The sequence below is a fragment of the Eriocheir sinensis genome, chromosome 20 (genome assembly GCF_024679095.1).
Source record: "Eriocheir sinensis breed Jianghai 21 chromosome 20, ASM2467909v1, whole genome shotgun sequence".
NCBI lineage: Eukaryota > Metazoa > Arthropoda > Malacostraca > Decapoda > Varunidae > Eriocheir > Eriocheir sinensis.
Genome location: NC_066528.1, coordinates 7,286,516 through 7,308,272, shown reverse-complemented (window position 1 = coordinate 7,308,272; position 21,757 = coordinate 7,286,516). Strand labels below are relative to the sequence as shown.

Genomic DNA, 21,757 nt, shown 5'->3' with positions numbered 1-21,757 from the left:
TTAGAGACCGCTGATTGGATGAGCGCCGTCGATGACATCATCGGACTCGGCCAATCACAAGCATGTTTTCAAACTGTCACCCAATCGTAAAGTAGCCTGCCGCCTTCAGCTATGGCTTCAAAACGACCCGTTCTCTCTTCACATTTTCTCCATTTTTACACAGTATGTATTTTGGGATGACAACGGAGTAAAGTGGGGGGAAAAGTCAGCTTTTTAGTTTTTTTATGTTTCTTCATATGTGGAGACCACACTGTTTCCGCGTATTCTAGTTTAGGTCTGATCATAGTAGTAATTAATTTTTTCATCATTTCTTTGTCCATGTAGTGGAATGCTATACCTATATTTCTCACCATGTTATATGTATCACCGAAGATCTGATTTATATGACTTTCATGTTGCATATAATCTTGCATTATTACTCCCGGGTCTCTCTCTTCATTTACTTTTTTTAATATTTCACCATCTTCTATTTTATATGTCCATTTTGGTCTTTCTACACTATTTCCCATTTCCATAACATGACATTTCTTCACGTTGAATTTCATCTCCCATTTCTGACTCCATTTCCAAATGTTGTTTAGGTCTTCTTGCAGCTCCTTGCAGTCTTCACTGTTTCTTACATGTCTTTGCAGTTTAGCATCATCTGTGAACAGGCTCATGTAGCTGTTTATTCCCTCTGGCATATCATTAATATAGACTAAGAAGAGTACTGGTGCTAAAACCAACCCCTGGGGCACTCCGCTTTCCACCGTTCTCCATTCCGATCTAGTGTCCTTAACCACGGTTCTCATCTCTCTTCCTTCAAAGTAGCTTTCCATCCAGCACTTAATTTTCCCTCTCAATCCTCCTTTATTTTCAAGTTTCCACAGCAGTCTTGAATGTGGAACTTTGTCAAATGCCTTCTTTAAGTCTAGGTAAATGCAATCCACCCATCCGTCTCTTTCCTATAATTTGTCCGTGTGTGTGTGTGTGTGTGTGTGTGTGTGTGTGTGTGTGTGTGTATTTACCTATTTGTATTTACCCATTTGTAGCATACAGGGCCTGAGCTCAAGCTCAGTCAGTCCTGTCTCCCAGTCTATATTTGTCAAGCTTTTCTTTCATTATATGGACACTGACCACTTTAACAATGTCTTTGCTAAGTCCATTCCATGTATCCACACTCTTGTGTGTGTGTGTGTGTGTGTATGTATTTACCTAGTTGTACCTAGTTGTGAAATACAGGAAAAGAGCCGTACTAGGCTTGTGCTGTCCCGTCTCCATAACACTTATTATCCAGTTTGGCTTTAAATTCATGAATCGTTTTTGCACACACAGTCTCCTCGTCAAGTGTGTGTGTGTGTGTGTGTGTGTGTGTGTTTACCTACTTGTGGTATAAGGAAGAGGAACTACAATCACACTGCCTTGTCTCTATATCTACTATAGTCCAACTTGGCCTTATATTCATGAATCGACTTTGAGTGGACCACATCTTTTTCCAGACATCCATTACTCTTTATGGAAAGCTGCTCTTCTAAATGTATCTTCTACAGGGTTCCTTTTTCATTCTACTTCCATCACCTCTTGATTCTCTCATATCATATATGATTAGATCTTCCTTGCCCACTTTTTCCATCCCATTCAGCACCCTCCACACCACAATCAAATCTCCTCTCTCCCTACTCTGTTCCAATGTCGGTAAGTTCACCCACTTTAATCTCTCTTCAAATCAAAACACTCGTAAACCAAAACAAATTTCCCCATTTAAATTAATGTGAATCCCATTTATGCATCACGTATCCCCAAAACTATTAACAAAAATCATTTTTCATCTTATTTTATAAAGAATAAAAGTAATTTTACTAACAACTAGCAATGATAAATAATATAGTATAATAATAGAAATAATTGAAATAATATAGCATAATATGTAAATAATATAGTGCTGAAGACACAAATGTCGCACACTAGAGCACGAACATACACAGACACTAGCACAGGTGCTACCTCTGCAAGTGTACAAAGCGGACTAAGGCGGTGTCACAATGGACCTTTTCCTCCAACCGTTGGAGCAAGGAGAAACCACAGTTACCCCTACGGTCAACCAGGAGCAAGTTGTTGGTTTGGGTAAACACTCTTGTCCTCCCGTCTTTGAAGCCATGACCGTACCCACAATGTCTTCTTCCTTCCGATTAACTGTAGCAACAAGTCCATAATTTGAGTAACCGCAGTACAAGCCACGATAGCCCTTACTTTGGCAAACGGTGCCATGTGGATACAGGGCGACTGGTTTCTTTACGTTGTGGATATGGGCAACTGACCTTGGTCGTATGTGACGCACACCCAGAAAAGCTGGAGTTGCCTGTTGCACCTAACGCCAAAATGGTTGGAGGAAAAAGGCCCAGTATGATACCAGCTTGAGACCCCATTTCCATTGTTTTCCGCTCTGAGCGCTCTCGTCCTGCAGCGAACAACAGGAGCCCATGCTCACATCTTCGACTCACACAAACAGGGTGCTCGCACACAAGGTCGCCAGTCGTTAACCAAGGCATTTTTAATGATTTACTTTTACTTGTAAATCAAAACGCTCATACAATAAGGCACTCTTAATCCGAGGTATTATTGTACATGTGTATATATACAGGGGGTCCTCAACTTACGACTGAGTTCCATTCCTACAACACATTGTAACCCAATTGTGTGAGCAAGTTGAAACACACCCTTTATTAGAAGGAACTGTCAGCCCAACCCTCAAATCAAAGTGCTATAAGCACCAAAATCACTCACCTGTGCTAACGCTGAAGTAAAATCATAATTAGACAATAAATATTTATATGAAAAACACTAATAACACTAATAATAATAATTGTCACAACCGTCGATTGGCTTGAGATTGGCATCCGCCATGTGTTAAATCATTGACGTACAATATGATCCTGATTATATTCATTTGATATGTATTTTTGTGGGGAAGTAATATACGCTCACTTTCAGATCTATTAGTCAATACATAATAGCAGGAAAAAATAAAATGTACTTTTTTAACAAACCATCTCAAAATTCCTGTCTTACCTAGTTACCTACGCTGCTGAAAAAAATACCAAAGAAACCTAAAGCAGAATCCAAAAGACTCATCATTGAAAATGTTTCAATTTTGCTTTTGTTAAATGATGATTTTTTTTTTTTTTTGGTGAATCTAAAGATGATAATTTTTTTTCCAACAATTATCCCTCGATTGAAAAGAATATGAATAATGATACTCGCACTTCAACTCCTCTTTCCAATGATGTATTGTTTATTAAAATTGGTCAAATAGCAGCGACAGAATTTCCGAAAAACTGAAATTAATCCCGTTTAACAAAAACAAGAGTTAAAGTCTATGGATTAATAGAGTTCGCCCTTTAAACTTAGATGCCTTCCCTGTTGATATTCTTTACTGAATTGCAGTTTTTTCTTTGTTTTGAAGGACTTTGTGTGTCTGATGGTGTCCTTTTCTTGGAAATCGAGCTGAAATGCGAAAATTATCTCTGGCTTCTCCGGGGTGACTGATGATGCTGCCTCCAAGGCCATCACAGAAGCTAGTTTGCCTCAAGATACCATACAAATATTCTTTTAGGGTATTTTCTTCGCTGAAACGTGACAATGTATGCACCTGTGTACAAATAGTTGTTTTTTGTTTGTTTTTTGTCTGCCTACAGCGCCGGTAGAGTTTCTTGAGGGGTCTGAATGGTAGTCGGCCCCAGCCCGTCATGGCGCAGGCAAATGTTTTATAGTGACGTAAGTGACGAGCAGAAGAGGGTGGGGAGGGGGGAATTCAGCCATGACTGTCATTTTTGCTTTTTTTTTTTAAGTATTAATGCGAGACGCTCTCCTTAAGGTCAGCACAGAACCAATGTCCGTTCCCATTTCTCCCAATTCTGATTGTTTCACAATGTCTAACTTCACTTCCCCAATGATGGCTTTCCTTTTCTTCAAAGAACTGCCATCAGAGGAGTCTGCCTTATGCTTGAGAGACATAATGAAGGCCAAAAGTCATTGAAAAAAGAACACAAACTTAGGAGAGTGAAAGAACAACAAACCAGAATGGCATACAGTGGGAAATGAGCTTGCCTTCTTCCTTAGCTAAGCACTGCGTGACGACATATTCTTATGCTGCAGTCGTGAACTAGTTAACACATGAAGTTCGTAATTACAACACAAATATCACAAGTCGAAACAAGGATTTTTAATAATTTACGACATCTGCGTCGTAACCTTGAAACATCGTAGGTCAAGGACGTCGTAACCTGAGAACCCTCTGCATATATATAATTTTAAATACAGTATATTTCATTTCAATTTAAATCATGATTTTTTTTTACTTTGATTTAAATCATTTAAATTAAAACAACCCTGCCAATGAATGAGCAAGGATAGTCAATGACACAGCCCCAATCAGCTGTCATGCACCACACAGCCCAGGTAACTCAGATCAACCAACGCAATCAGGTTTTGTGTGCGTGATAGGGCGTCTCAAAGTGCGTGATAGCATGAGGATGGGAGCTTTGATGGTGTGCGCGTTAGCAGTGAATTGCAATAGAGGAAGGTGCGATAGCTGGGGGTTGGGTGTATGTATTATTGTTATTATTATCATTATTATTATTATTACTAGTCATTATTATTATTATTATTATTATTATTACTATATTATCAATCATTATGAAATAAAACAAATAATAATGATAATGATAACAATAACAACAGTAATAATAATAATAATAACAATAATAATAATAATAATAATAATAATAGTAATGTCGATAAGCAGATGTTTTGTTTGTTTTGGCCATGGTGTCAAAGTAATCAGCCTTGTGAACAGCATAGCGATGTGATTTCCATGATTCTGTTATCTTTACATACCTTTCATTTTGTGCAGTAACCCTAGGAAACTCATTATGCCACCCAAAACAACAACAGGACCTGGCAAAAAGAGTGCAGAGAAGTGAATGCACGTAACACCCTCATTATGCAATAAACTGAAAGAAAAAACCCTACGTGCAGTGTGTCTAGTTTGTATACGTACATGATAAAACACAGCAACTGAAACACACTGAAGGTAGGTAAGTAAACTACCATATTAGTGTTCGATACTGCACATCTACCGTGACAAATTATGACATTTGATATTTAACAAAAAATTCCAAGGCAAAAAAGGCGTGAGCCGGATGCTATATGAATTAAAAGACTTTGACTGCATTTTGTTATGTTATATTATATTATATTATATTATTATTATTATTATTATTATTATCATTATCATTATTATTATTACTATTACTGTTATCAGCTATCAGTTTCATCAAAAGAGATCTATTCTTGAAACTTGGCAATTGCAAGTGCAGGTCTTCAAATTCCACTGCACCAACGGAAGTAAATCCTTGGATACAAGAGGCTGACAGTATGTACAAGGTTGACTGACCCTCCCCATTAACTACTTATGCCTAAAATGCTGATCTGTATAGTCATAATGGTTTATTTGCTTCCCTATCCTGCTTCTGTGGGAAACTAGGTCACTGACAATAATGATGTTTTATAGTAATACTAGAAAACCGTAAGGGGACAAACTTCTTAAGAAAAATAATAAGTTTAGGTGCCTTACTAGCTCCCTCTTCATAAATTGCAAATGGTTGAGTGGTGAAAATAGAGATAGGATGTTCTTGTTTTAGTAAACTGGATGAAATAGTTTGAGAAGAAAGTTTTGTGTAGCAATGTTGTGGGTGGCACAGACACAAAATCAGCAAGTTTAGTAGAGAAGTGGGCATGATATTAGAAAAAGGGGAAACTATGGAAAATGTAACACTGATGCAAACTAAGAGGTTAAACACAACTTATATCATGTATGAAGACTAGAAGAAGGATTCAAAACCATTGTATCTACTGCACTTGTTTATTTTTATAGCATTTTGTAACAGAGATGCATTACCATTTCAACTGTCTTGTCATCTGCTCAGTAATGAAAATAACAGCTGGCTTTGGGATCTTCTTTTGAAATTTCATTGGTCTTTTTACTTAAAATTTTTCATTCATAACTTATCACATAAAATGAGTGCTTGCCAAAACTCACAAACTTCAAAAATTACAATTATAATACTTCTGATGTGGGGTTAGTGGAGCCAAATCTTAGGGTAGCTACACATAAAAAATTCTTACTCACTTGAATTAACAACATTTCATAGTGGCTTCCTCGACCAAGTGTTCACACCCGCTCCTATTATCTTTCCTTAGTAAGCACATAACACTAAAGTTCAATAAAGACAGGAGGAGACAAAGTGACTGTTTACATCCAGGACCAATATCTAACCACTTTTTCAATGGATTTGCAGAGGTAAACACAGTCAGAAGCAGGAATGGTGGAAGAGGAGCATCTTATCACAAGACGCTAAGATCCTTAAGATTCCGTACTGAGCTTGCATGAATCCCCCACACTTATAGTAATAGGACCACCACCCTTTAACCCGGTAGCAGCGGGGACCATGTTTCTTAACGGTCCCTCCAAGCGAGAAAAATGAGGAAAAATCACCCCTCACACAAACCACTTCATAATATATATCAAAGCATTTCTGATAAGATTATGTATCATCTATTTTTGGGGGTTTATATCATGGCACAAATTTGGCCCGTCGCTGCTACACGGTAAAGCCACAGATTTGGCCCGTCGCTGCTATCGGGTTAATGTCTGACAGAAGTAAACAAAGATGGTTTCAGAGACTGGCACACTGAATGCCATGCTACTACACATATTGAAATGCCAGAATTTGTTCTTTTCTACACTCACACACGGCCTCTGCATGTAATGAAACACACGAGAAATTAATCCAGACAAGGAAAGGTTTGCCGGCGCCGTGGATCAAACCAGCGTAACAGGAGAGCCACTCCTTTACCAGTCGGCCAAAGAGGTACCCCCTTGGCTAAGTGGGTTATGGGAGGCTCGCCCATCAGGCAAGTCAGCATTACAATATTACCACTCATACTAGGCAGCTACTATCAACTCCAGCATCTTGCCTACAACTGATGTTAAGCTAAATGGGTGATAGAAGTAGCTGGCCTGTCCCCCTTTTGAAAATCAGTGTCACATTAGCTACTTTCCTATCATCACCACACCACCACCAAGATGCTACACACACCACCACACCATTACCATGATATTATACACATTACCACACCACTACCATGATGCTACACACACTACCATACCACTAATACCATGCTACCAACACCAACACACCACTATGTAACTATCAGCTACACACATCATCCCACCACTAAACACTGCTCCCAGGCTACTGAATCCACATACAACCATATCTTCAGTGCGATGCTACAGCCTTGTTTTCACATAGTTTTTTTCTTGGCTGGCAAACAGTACAATTTAAACTGCTCAGGATTTATATACCCCTAGTTATTGCTTTTTCAGCCAACTCTGGAATGGCCAAGGATCATAAATTGTAATATTGCAAATAATAAGGACCCACTGTACTCATACTATAGAATCAGCAAAATTATATAAGTATTTAAGAACGTAAGGAGTCCGCAGGAGGCCAGTACGCCCATACGAGGCAGCTCCTGTGAACCTAACCCCACCTAACATCACTATCAATGAATTTATCTAATCTTTTTTTAATGTGACTGTAGTATTGGCACTCCTTTGATCCACCACTCTGTTCTTGTCCATGTCTTTGTTGAATCTTAATTTATCCAGTTTAAACCCCTTACTACTTGTCCTATCCTGTTCCCTTACCATCAGAACCTTATCAAAATCCCCCTTATTAAAGCTCTTCATTCATTTATAAACTTTGATCAAGTCTCCTCACACCCTAAGCCTTTAGTTCATTCTGGAGAATACTAGGCTCCTGATGCAACTCAATTACCCTGTCGATCTTTGTATCATCTGCAAACTTACTTGCATCACTACTAATTCTTGCATCTAAATCACTGATATAAATGATAAACATCAATGGGTCCAATACTGACCCCTGTGGGACCCCACTCGTAACACAGCCCCAGTCAGATCTTTTACCTTTGATTTGCACTCTTCGCTTATTATTGCTAAGTCACGCCCTGATACAGTTCACAGCTTTCCTGTTTACTCCGTGAACCTGTAAATCAAGCAACAGTCGGTGGCGAGAAGTACTGTCGAACACTTTACTAAAATCAAGATATATTACATCATAGTTTTTTATCTCTATCTACTGCCACAATTACTTATTATAAAAGGACAAGAGACTGGTAATGCATGACCTACCCTTCATGAACCCACGCTGCTAGTCATGAATAATGCTGTTTCTCTAGATAATCCCAAATGTTCCTGGCTATTAATGACTCCAGCATCTTGCCTACAACTTATGTTAAGCTAATTGGGCGAGAGTTAGAAGTAACTGACCTGTCCCCATTTTGTTAATCAGTGTCACATTAGCTGCTTTCTATGGTCACATAACCAGAATTTATTGACATCTTAAAAATACCAGTTAGTGGGCCATGGCCACTGAAAACCTCCTTGCATTCCTTCAAAACTCATGAAAATATTTCAGTTGCAGTTTGTACTTCTGTAAGCATAATGCAGAACTTATGTTGGTTGTGTCTACTACAAATAGTAGGGACAATAAGATGTTCCGAGTTTCTTTGGTCTCAAGCTGTGCAACAAACCATTAATGTTCACATTGCAAGTTTAACAGCATTCTTCATGATACAGTACTGTCTCCAAGTTTGCGATAAATAGGTCAACGTTCCAGGTCGCAAACGCTGAAATCACAAACTTTGAACCATTATTCTTATGGGGAAAACTGAAAACCGTCGACATCTTGCGCTTGGCCACCCATCCGGATGGCCAAGCACATGTGTGCAGACGGCCCCGGCCGCACGCTGGGCCTGAGCAGCTGATGGGCGGCTGATGATGGTGATGAGTGTCGGCGGCATGGCCTTTGCATCGGTGCCGCCTGAACGGGTTTTTTGTCGGGGCCCGTGTGTGTGTGGCTGTGTTTGTTGTGGGTTTGGGCTTCTCAATTTGCCGATTCTTGTTTTCCACATGTTGCATGGGACCCCATTCTTTTCTTCCATCTCTTCTTTTTGAAAAAGAGATGAAAGAAAGGAAAGGGGTCCCACGCAACATGTGGAAATTGAGAATTGGCATACTGAGGAGCCTGGGATCACAATGGGCATAGCCACACACATGCAGGCCCCAGTGAAAATGCCATTTGGGTGGCGCCGAGGCGGGGGCCACACCGCTTGCACTCATCATCACCATCGCCATCATCAGCCGCCCGTCAGCTGCTCAAGCCCATCATGCAGTCGGGGCTGCTCGCACACATGTGCCTGGCTGCCCGGATCCCACTCACCATGCTTTCCGCGGCCAATGGAAAGCCCCAGGGGGTGGGTAAGAGTGAGAATGGGAGTCAAGGACCACAACAAGGTGTGAAAAAACCTGGTTTTAGCAGCCTTTTCCTTTTCCTTTCAGGTCATATTGCAATTTCAGTTTTCAATAAAAATCTATTTTTTGGGGTCCCTGTTGCAAACTCGGTGAATCGCAAACTTGAAACTCGCAATCCTGGAGACAGTACTGTACTCGTGTTGTATTACAGTGTTATCAACAGGACAATCTGAATTTTTGTAACTGATGAACTACAACCATGCTCAAAGACTAGCAATAAGCCACATACCATATCTCCAGCACTCAGTCTCTTATCAGTGATGCAGGGATATTGGACATGTTTATCTTTATATCTTATAGGCTGCTCATTATGGAATTTCACAGTATTATGGAAATGTGATTTTTCTTTTCACAAATGTATCTCACTTAACCAAAAGGAATGCATAGATTTATTTTTGCATCTCATGGGCTGCTCCTTATGAGATTTTACAATATTTTGGAAATGTGATATTTCTTTCCACGAATGCATCTATCTCACTAAAGCTGGGTTCACACATAGCCAACTTGGTGTTCCGATCGGCCCCGTTCTGTCCCGACCTGTGAAAACGGGACAAAGCATGTGGCATCGTGGCCATGGTTGGTGATAAACGTGGGTGGGCTCATGGGGTCGCCACCGAGTGGCAGGAAGCGGGCCTATTTTTTTTAGCATGTTAAAAAAATTCGGGGCCAGTGAGGACTGGACGGGACGGTTGGGAGAAAACAGCATAGGATGGGAAAAACGATGTCAGGCAGGGGGTGAGCCTCTGACTGGCAGCATCTTGCAGTGACAACCCAGATGGAAACGGCATGAAAATCGCACCCCCTGTGTGGCAACGTCGCATTGCCAGCAGTCCCCAGCAGGACACCACTCATGGCAACGTTGCATAACGTTATGCAACATTATCGGTGGTATTGGCACATTTTAAGAGTATTGGTATCGGTATCGGCTGATTTTCTGCCGATACTATCGATACTTGAAGGAGTTTTGTATGTCGCATGTCACTCGTTACAAATAATTTTGTTCAATAGAAATTGGATTTTCTAAATTGTTGAAAAAGTATTAGAAAAGTGTAATTATCTAGTATCATGATAGGCGTACTATATGGTTTGGAATTTCCCGCGATTTATTTCTCATCACTTTAAAGTTTAAACGATAAGATTCACATTACTTTGAATGCAAGTATATAATACATAGTACATATACAGTATAGCCTTTGGTACTGCGGACGCGTACAATACAGGTATAGTAGCTTCGGCGCGGGATTGGCGGAGCCCCTCCACTCACCTCATTTGCCTGCCTCAGGCAGTCAGACAGTCACCCCGCACGCTGCCAGGGTCTGGGGATTTCTTCACAGTCTAAATGTACGGCAATTAAGTTAAAGTTAACCGAGCCGAGTCAACTAGACCTCACAAGGCACCTCCTCCCTCGCTTTCTTCCCTTCTACTCGTATGGCGGAATGAATAGTGGGTCTTTTTTTTTCTTCTTAACATTCGATATTGCCCTTTAGCTGCTGGAATTGTGGTATAAAAAAAATCAGTGCACAGGTATCGGTATCGATCAAATATTGGGGTATCCGTATCGGTATCGGTCAAAATTTGGGTATCGGTACATCCCTAATAAAGATTATGAAGTAATGTGCTGGTTAATCTTGATTTGTTGACATCAGTCGCCCAAGTTAGTAACACAAACATGAGTTTGGGTGCACACTGCTTCATGTGTATTTTTTCACATATTTTAATGCAGATTGGGAAATAGTACACATGACTATCATTATATTCATTAGTTTCATAACTACAGATGGGAAAAAGCAATATTAATATACAGTTTTATCTAATGCTTTGTAATCTACAGAAAAGGTTTACAGTATAGCCTACAGCTACAATGCATCCACTTGTGCTCTCATTTCAGTCATCTGCGTAGATTCTGACTTTGAAAAAGTTGATAATTACATGCTTTTCTTGTGTTTGATGCAACCTGTCTCAATCTGCATTAAAATTTATAGAAAAAATATATGTGAAGTGGTGTGCAACCAAACACATGCTTGTGTTGCTGACTTCAGTGACTGATGTCAACAAATCAAGACTTGGCAGCACATTGCTTCAAAATCTCTTTACTTGTTATCATTTTTAATTCATGTAACATATAATTATCACAGGGAGAAACCTGAATAGGTAAATAGGTGTTAGTTCACATTACCTGGTAAATATTTCAAATACAATGATGTATTTGGATGCCATATATTCAACCAATCAGCTGGCAAGAAACTTTCTGTGGGAAAATGGCACCTCTACTGCAAGAGAGTTTTCACCTCTATAGACAAGACCCCCGTACTATTCGAAAATCCATATAAAATTAGTGACCCCCATAGAAACACTCCTGGGCTGCGTTTGAGAGAGGGAATTGGGACTCTCAGTACTTCCCAAGTGCTCTCAAATACGTGACGCGGCAGCACGAGTTGCAAACTCGGCAAGTCCGCCCCGCTCCTGGCTTTGTAAGGTGGAACGCCTCTGTGCTGTGATGACATCATCAGCAAATATGGCGGCCCAAATAAACACTTAAGTGCTTCCATTGCATCAGGAAGATCAGCGTACCCCATTTTGCTGTTAGTGAGACGCCGTTACCATAGCAACGACGAGGCTTAGTAAAAGGACTGCCTTTATCTTTACTCTTGCAGCGCACTTGGAGCACTGGCAGTTACTGCGGCAAGAATTTCTTTTACATTATGATAGATAAAGCGAACACTGCTCTCATTCATGTGGTATGCTCTCCCTACTGCAACATAACTCATCCCAAAACGTAACTTCTCCTAAATCTGAATTCTTCTGCAAGATGACACCTTTCTCGAATGCTTTGGGATGCTTTCAGCAGGTGTTTTGGTAAAACAGTGTTGCCACTCACGCCATGGCTACAGTGCGACGAGCGGGAAATTTAAAAGTCCTAAAAAAGTTCTTCCATGACAATCTGTATAAAACTGAAACCGTACTACAGGTAACTCGATTTACGCGTGTTTGGTTTACGCGTTTTTGAAATATCGCGGAGTCCAAAATCCATATAAATGTGTAATTTACACGTTTTTTCACTTATACGCAATATTTTATGGAGTGGCCACCAGATGTCTTACGCAACTGAACTCACATGGCGCCATGGCCACACAGCTGAGCTCAGTTCTTCCCACGCACCACTTGAACAACAATACAGTACCCACGCTGCCACGCTACTCAAGAATAGGGGTGGGCAGGTACCAGTACCAGTACCGGTACTAACGGTACCAGCTATATGGTACGGTACCAGTACCAGGCTGCTCAGTACGGGGACCAATACAGGCTAGTCGCTCATGGTGTCCCTTATTTCTTCCTCACACGAGTAAGGCTGAGACTCAGTGCCTGAGTGGATATCTCGGTGATATGGATACTCTCTCTCTCTCTCTCTCTCTCTCTCTCTCTCTCTCTCTCTCTCTCTCTCTCTCTCTCTAAATGAAGTGAATATTTATTTCTCGATAGAAACCTACCTCGTTTGATTTACATTATTTTTGATTTACGCGACCTCTTCAAGGACACAATACTCGCATAAATCAAGAGTTACCTGTATTGGAAACCGTACTATTTGAGGGACGAATGTATGTAGTTAACGCTTTTTCAATTTCAAAAGGATTTTAATGAAATACCCAATTTTAGCATAATACTGATGATATTCCAAAGGGGATTGGCCCCTGGTGCAAAAAGAGAGAAGTAAAGAAAATTACCAAAAACATTGGGAAGTCTTCCCAGTACCATTGTTTAGTTATGTGTGAAGCATGAGCATCATGTGAGAACATTTACCACCTTAACACTAATATTATATGAATGCACATCTGAGTGCTCTGCCCTTTGTTTTTGTATTCTATATGTACTACTTCATCAATGTGGTAAACTAACAGATTTCTATTTTTTTTTTTTTTACATATTTTAGTGAAAGACACATTTCTGAACACAAACAGTAAGTGGCAAACCAGTCTAGTCTGTTGGGAGGTAATGATGGTGAGTGTGAAAAACACCGGTGGCTGCCTCACCTCATTGAGATGTGAATGTGTATTGCTCTCTTTGGCATGTCCATCACTGAAAGCTTCATTTTCTGGTGGTTATTGAGGCAATACCTTCGTCACCATCATGCCTAAGATCTCTAAAAAGGCCACAGGATGAGTAAGAAGGTACCGTAATAGTCTGTAGAGGCTTGGGGAAGAAAAGACTGGAAATACTGATTCTGATGGACCAGTAAGAGGAGCGAGAAAAAGCTGCTTCACCTTTCCACCACCATCTTTCACACACTCTGCACTCTAAGTTGTCGAGCAAGTACGGTAGGAGAAAGTTTACAGGACTTCACAGAGTAAGTTTCGTAAATAAAGTATTGCACTTGACTACTACTTCATTTCTTCACTTTTGGTGATAAAAATATATATATACAGTCATACCTCGGTTTACGAGTTTAATTCATTCCAGAATTTTGCTTGCAAACCAAAACAAATTTCCCCATTTAAATTAATGGGAATCCCATTAATGCATCCCATACCCACCAAAATATTAACATAAAAATCATTTTACATGTTATTTTATACAGAATCAAAGTAACTGTAGTGCTGAAAACAAAGATCGCACACTAAGAACACAAACACATGCAGACATGAGTGCGCGGTGCTACCTCTGCGAGTGTACAAAGCGGACTAAGGTGTGTCACACCAAGCGTTTTCCTCCAACCGTTGGAGCTATGAGCAACCACAGTTGCCCCCATGGCCAAGTCCAACCGGGAGCGAGTTGTCGGTTTGGGTAAACACTCCTTTCCTCCTGTCTTTGAAGCCATGTTCGTACCCACAATGTCTTCTTCCTTCCAATTAACTGCAGCAACGAGTCCATAATTTGAGTAACCGCAACACAAGCCACAACAGCCCTTACTTTTGGGCAACTGGTTTGTTTACCTTGTGGATATGGGCAACTGACCTTGGTCGTATGTGACGCACACCCAGAAAAGCTGGAGTTGCCTGTTGCGCCAACCATCAACACAGTTGGAAGAAAAAGACCCACTGTGATACCAGCTTGAGACCCCATGCCCATTGTTTTCCGCTCTGAGCGTCCTCGTCTTGTGGCCAGCATTGCAAGATTCTCAAAAAACCTTATTATCGTATCTAGCACTTAAAATTATCGATTTTTTTACCAAAATTATCACCACCACCTAAATAAAGGGATCTAATTCTAACATCATCATTCATTAAGTATTAAGTCTGTTTCACCCCTATCCACTGCTTCCTCACTACAGTCTTTTATATCTGCAATGATGCAATGGAGTTTCAAAGAAAGAGCACTGACACATCCAACTGACACATCCATGGACGGGATGGAAAACTGCCATGACAGGGACAGCACGCCCAAGGTACGAGTACCTTGGGCACGCCCACGCGCTAGTAGCTATGCAACAGCTGCAGGGCTGCCCGCAAACCGGGGCGGGGCCGGGTGATGAGTATAAAAAAGGAACTAGATATGTAAAATTCTGGAATCTCGAACGTTAGGTTAATATGTGCGTGGTTTTCTATCATATCACTTACTGTATATTCATATGTATTTTGAAGGAAAATCAGCGCAATGATATTAAGTAAATTATTGTATTCTAGACTCAAGTAACGCACATTTAGTGAAATTATTGTATTATCACAAGCTTACTATCGCATATCGCACAGATGACAAAATTATCGCATTTTGCGATAATTATTGCACATCTGGCAACACTGACTGTGGTGAACAACAGGAACCAACACTTGCGTCTTCAACTCGTTAAAACAGGATGCTCGTACTGTCATACCTGTCAAGCTACTGTGGTGTCTTGCCATAAGATTTTGCGTTAGAGACCACAAGTTTGTGTATAAAACGGTAATCAAACCATATGAAAACCATATTTTTTAGTCATTCAATATTAATTTGTTTCAAAACAAATGTGTCATGTGTTTACATTGTGTACAACAGTACAACAAAGAGCATCAGTGAGCTGCAGTGAACCTACTGCAGCTCACTGATGCTTTTTGTTGTACTCAACAGTACAAGACCTAGCTTTCTCTAGCATGCTGGCAGTCACACGGAGGTCATGACAACCCCCCCACCCCACACACACACTAACCGTAACAGTAACCGTTACTCAGCACACTCACATGAATTTAAATATGGCACGTATTATATATTTCAAATTGTTTAAAACAAACATATTAAAAAAAACATCACTAGCGGAGAAAAAACGTAAGATTTTCAACTTACACCGTAAGACTTGAAATCACCGAAATTACGTAAGACTTACGCAGAAAACGTAAGACTTGACAGGTATGCGTACAGCAAGTCACCGCACGTAAACCAAAGCAATTTTAGTGATTTTCTTTTGCTCGTAAATCAAAATGCTCATAAACTAAGGCACTCATAAACCAAGGTATTATTGTATATATATTGCTTGCTGGTTCCCACAGGGTTTGAAGTCCTCAACATTAGAGTAGCTACACTAATGATGCAAGAACCCACAATGACACCAAAAAGACCAAAAATAAGGAAGATAAGTCCATCTGATGTGCAAGATTATCATCCTGACATGTCCTCAAACCTGGCAACAAGGAGGAAAGTGGCAACTTCTGACACCCTCCCTTTGAGTGACTAATATCCTGCTTTGCAGGAGAGGACCAGGTGACTGAAGCAAATAAAATTACATGCAAAGATTTATTATGACATTAAAAATAAATTTAACTTTTCAAAAACTCTTGCTAAGTTAATGAAATGACAATTAGTATTTGGTGGTAGTTGGGGTTAGGGAGTGTTTAGCCAACTTTGAAGCGCGTCTTCATTATGTTTCTGACCAATTCATAATTTGTTCTGTGAAAACCCACTTCATTTTTCATACCAGGTACCAATATATCAATCAGCCCCAAGGGAGGATGAACAGTTGGGTAAGATGTTCGCCAACTGCCTGGGCCGAGATTCGAACCTCGGCCCGCGGATTTATAGCTAGGTGCTGACCAGTGCATCAGAGCCATTAGATCTACACGATATTGCTCCCAGGTAGTTTCCAAAATCTTCCTTAATAACTCTCAAGTATAAAATGAATTATAGATAAAATAGAAATGAATGCAGAAAAATTGTTTAGAAGTGAAAAATATATTTATATGGGTATTATTCCCTTAGAGGCTAGATACAAATATTCTAAACTTTACTATACTTACTTATAACTATCCCGTGATGTCTAGTATATAAAATACTTTTCACAAATTTAATGTAAAGAAATTATTATAATATAATGATGATGCGCCGTGCTGGGCAGTGTTTACTATCAAGCCGCTTTGATTGACGATGCTGTGGCTGGTAATTAGATACTTTTTCACCAATGTTTATTTCTGTGGTTGTGTCAAGGTTAGGTTAGATTATAGAACATACAAACTAAATTTTTCAGGATGTTTTTTTTTTTATTTTTTTATAGAAGTAAGGTTTTCTTAGGTTAGATTAGTTCATAGAGGTTACTATTTTAAGCAGAACCTTACTGTTTTGGGGGCAATAGGTTATTAAACTAGATAAGTAAATATGGTTAATTAGTTTATACAGTAAACATTTGATATAATGGACCTGCTTATAATGGATTTCAGATATAACAGACAAGGTCAGACAGTCATAAATTCACGGGCACCGACTGAGAACAGTTTTTGAACCACCCGCTTCCAGTAACTACAAAAGCATCTCCTAGCCACATCGCCCTTCTTCCTTTATCTGCTGCCCCAAACTTCGGTTACCGTCTTTTTCAGCCCACCTGATAAAATATTTTCCTCCTCATGGTTTCCGTTCAAATAAAGAGTGTAATTATACTCGTGGTTTCCATTCAAATGAAGAGTGTAATTATACCACAAGAAAAGTCTTGTGTATCAATCCAGGATGTAAATGTAATGGGAAATTTAGCCAAGGGTGTGTGAGTGTCCGTACTGACAAAGCTTGAGGGGGTCGAGGGGAGCTAACCCCCCCAGTAAGGTAGGTTAGGTTAGGTTTAGTTAGTTTCAATTTATTCGGCACTTCATGTTGGGCGTGGAAATACGACAGCACAGGACAGGACATGGCGGCCGGTGTTGCGAGAAATAACTCTTCGCAGAAATAAGTTGTTCTGCTGTCCGCCACGCATGCACACTGGGGGAATACACAACAGGAAAGCATTAATGTGCCTGGTTTTGGTCTAGTTTGTCCACTTGTGATCTTTGTGAGCAGTAAGTGAAATGTAGAAACTGTAAGCAAGCTGAACATCTCTCTGCGAGTTATTTTGCAGTTGCAGCGGCGTGTGGCAACGGGTGTAAAGTAGGTATTGAAAAGTCAGTCATTTAATGATTTGTGACAGAAACAGTTATCAGATTATTTCATAACAACCCAAAAACTACCCCTAAAAAAAATTTCGTCTGCAAGTGCGGGATTGACACACTTGTACAATTTTACCCATACCCATAACAATACGGCCACCCCGCAGGGCCCCTCGGTAAAATTCTAGTGTTTGCCCATACTCCCCCCTTCCCACCATACAAGCCTGGGGACCTGGTGGGAATGCGGGGTTTTGGGTGGGGGACACGAAATCCGTCGCATTCGCATATTTTTTTAGTGGGGGGGGGATAAAAACTCCCTAAATCTAGGGAAATTCCCTAAATTTAGGTAATTTTTCCTCCCACCACCACTAAAATAAGCGTTTGGGACGAATTTAGTGTTTCCCATACGAAAACCACGCACTCAGTGGATACCCAAGCTTGTTTCGAGAGAGAAGCGTAGTGAACCCACCAAACGATGCTCACCTCACCATCTGGCGTGGCACCGGCGGCCATCTGTGCTCACATAAACCGCCTACACCACACTCATGCCCTCTCAGGTTGTCACCTCATCGCAAGGTTTCTGTCCTCCAAGTAGAGTCCGTGGCACCAAACACAGTGTATCTTCATTGTTTATCACTGACACAAGTAAAACCACCGGCTAGCCGGGATCCATCCAACACCGCGCCTTTAACACTACTGCGGCTTGTGCAGGAAGTGCAGGCTCTCGAGCCTCCCGCCTGAGCTGTTTGAACACATGAATCCTTACTGACCGGATTTTGAATCTGCTTCACGAGCTCGTATTCCCAGTATACAAGGTGATTGTGGATATTGACTCCGTGCCTCCAGAATACGATAATACACCTCCATATATCATAGTGAAAAAAAAAAAAGTACTTAAAAGTAAAGAAGCCGAATTAATCCCCTTCCCCCAACGATCTTGGGGGACCTGCGTGAACTCAGGGTATTTGGGTGGGGGAGTATATTTAAACTACTCCAATCGAACTTTATGACCTGCTAACAAGGAGGCTTTGCCCCCCCCGACCCCCCTGCTAACCAGGGGGGGGCTGCACCCCCCCTGGACCCCCCCCCTCTTAAAGGTGCATGTTTGAAAAAAAAAATAACTACGCGTGGTGGACCTGGTCTCACATGCGTGGGCTAATGGCTAACTAAGCGTACCATCGCTAACCAAGCGTACCATCGGTAATAGTATTAGGTAAAGGTGCGTGTTCTAAAAAAAAAATAACCACGCGTGGTGGACCTGGTCTCACATGCGTGGGCTAATGGCTAACTAAGCGTACCACCGCTAACCTAGCGTACCATCGGAAATAGTATTAGGCAAAGGTGCGTGTTCCAAAAAAAAATAAATAAATAAATAACCACGCGTGGTGGACCTGGTCTCACCTAGCGTATCATTGCTAACCGGATCATTGGCAACACTGCTCATATTCCAATGGCGTCGCCATGTAAACACATCGTCCGTATGTATAATATGCCCTTAAGTACAATATGGAGGCGTAATATCGTATTTTCGAGGTGCAGAGTGACTTTCAATAATTACCTTGCGTGGTTCCCGTACGTTGTAAAAAAAACCCGGAATGTATGAAATTTCCCTACATCTAAGTAATTGTAAGGAATTTCCCTACATCTAGGGTATTTTTCAACCCCTGATAACTCAAAAAGTATGCATTTGCGACGCATTTCATGTTTACCACCGCATTCCCCGAAGTCTCAATGGCCCCCTAGCCAATTTTGGTTGCGAGGGGTGAGTATGGGCAAACACTAGAATAATACCGGCCCCTCTGCCAACCTGGCAGCCTCAGTGCCTCGCAGTCTCTCGCCAAGTGTGCTATGCTGCTATACAGACGTGCACACAACATACACACTAAAAAAAAACTTAGTACCTACGTTTACTAGGTTTGTCGTTTTTTATTCAAATTAAAATTTTCGCCGTTTCTGATATGCTTTAATGCATTGTATGTATGATAGTCTGTTTAGTGTTTCATATAAACCGCCATTCTTTGTGTGTGTGTGTGTGTGGGGGGGGGGGGGGGCAATCTGTGAGGGAAATGATTGTGATTTCCTTCAAAAGCACGTTAAAATACGATTAGAAACGGCAGTCTCATCCATGAAATCTTTGAGTGACCTCTAATGAATATTTACCTATTTATGCTCTGAGCACTTCCCTAAGAGGTACGTACGTACATATACAGACTAAATACTGTACAGGCACTGCTTGACAAATAGCCACTCCATTGTCAGGAAATACATATTTACGTGGCTGCATCATCATCATCCTTTCATCGACGCCTGTTCCTAGGAGCTCCCACCAGGGGATAGCCACGGCAGAAGAGTTTCCAACTCTTTCATAAATGTTCTGCTGTCTGCTCCACCATCCATACCGCTTGTATATACTGTAATTTGAATTGGCTAATATGGGCGGTAAACTACTGGCCAAGTTCACAGCCCAACCCCCACCAGCACTGACACGAAACAAGTTGTGCCTGTCTTTCATCATCCCATTATCGTTACAATTCTAAAGTCTGAGCCACACTGCCACGAGGATTATGATCAAGGCTGTGGAGTTGGAATCGGAGTCACCAGAGTCGCCTACTTTTTGCCGGGGTCTGAGTTAGTAAAAACATTTCTGACTCCAACTTCTTTACAATACGTGTGATATTTTGTGGCTGGGTGTGGTGTGGTGTGGCTGGGTTTGATTTGCCTTCCACTGTACTGCAGAAGAGGGGAGTGGGGAGGGGGTGGGGAGTTTGAGTCCGAGTCACAACCTTAAAATTTGCTGGAGTCGGAGTCAAAATTTTCTATATGCAACTCCACAACCCTGATTACAATGGACTACCAGGTCATCCAATATTCACACCACCACCAGCCAGCCCACAGCCCAACCACCACCAGCCAGCCCACAGCCCAACCACCACCAGCCAATTTTAATCTCGCTAGTGCTACAGTTCTGAGGTCTGGCCCATGCTACACAGCCCCTGGACTGACGGAATTCCGGTGATCTGCCAGAACGTCATTAATTTGTCAAACTGCCTGACACAAGGGCCCGTATCTCAAGCCTTAGGGCGGCCAAGCACACATATCTTACAAGGCTTCCGTGGGCGTTGAGGGCATTTCCAGGGGTAGCTTAATGACCTTGGCGGTAGTGAGCCTTCTGCTGCACCATGAATGTTAAAAAAAAACCCTCATGAAAACTCGAGTAATCTCCCCATCGGCCTGTGGGAATAATTGACGTGTGAGATGGAGGTGTGTGAGGATACCGCCCCTGCCCGGCCCACCCTGCTGCCCCACCACCTCGGGGGCACCAACACCCAAAGGAAAACTGTTACGGGTCAGCACTCACCAATTCTTCCTCAGGTTGGAGATTTGCTGCCATTTTGGACCATCCTGTCGACGGAACTATTAACAGCTGAGCATCGCCAGACGCTCACTGGACTCGACGTGGTGGTGGAGGCGGCGGCGGCGGCGGTGGGTGGGGGGAGAGGGGGCGGGGTTCGGGGACGGGAACGGGGATGGGACGGGGATGGAATGCGACGGGGATGGGATGGGACGGGGATGGAATGCGACGGGGATGGAATGCGACGGGGATGGGATGAGACGGAGATGTTATAGGACGGTGATGGGACGGGGATGGAATGCGACGGGAATGGGATGGGACGGGGATGAGATGGGACGGGAATGTTATGGGACGAGGATGGAATGCGACGGGGATGGGATGGGACGGGGTTGGGACGGGGATGGAATGCGACGGGGATGGAATGCGACGGGGATGGGATGGGACGGGGATGTTATGGGACGGGGATGGAATGCGACGGGGATGGGATGGGACGGGGATGTTATGGGACGGGGATGGAATGCGACGGGGATGGGATGGGACGGGGATGTTATGGGACGGGGATGGGACGGGGACGGAATGCGACAGGGATGGGATGGGACTGGGATGTTATGGTACGGGGATGGAATGCGACAGGGATGGGATGGGACGGGGATGTGA

General features: G+C 41.9%; 1 protein-coding gene across 5 annotated transcripts in view; it reads right to left on the bottom strand.

Moving 5' to 3' along the window:
- Nucleotides 1-21,199, bottom strand: part of LOC127001135 (tyrosine-protein phosphatase non-receptor type 9-like) — a 150,172-nt gene extending 128,973 nt beyond the window's left edge. The window contains exons 1-2 of one of the 5 annotated variants that reach the window (XM_050865337.1): nt 21,107-21,195; nt 4,876-4,935 (exon numbers count right to left, since the gene is read on the bottom strand). Coding sequence is in view for 3 of the 5 variants with exons in the window: in XM_050865328.1 (XP_050721285.1) it covers nt 21,107-21,139 (33 nt within the window). In the remaining 2 variants the exon portion in view is untranslated. Of the gene's footprint in view, nt 1-4,875; nt 4,936-21,106 lie in introns of those variants that run through there. The other 4 variants (XM_050865328.1, XM_050865329.1, XM_050865323.1 and 1 more) reach the window with 4 other exon arrangements.
- Nucleotides 21,200-21,757: the final 558 nt, after the last annotated feature.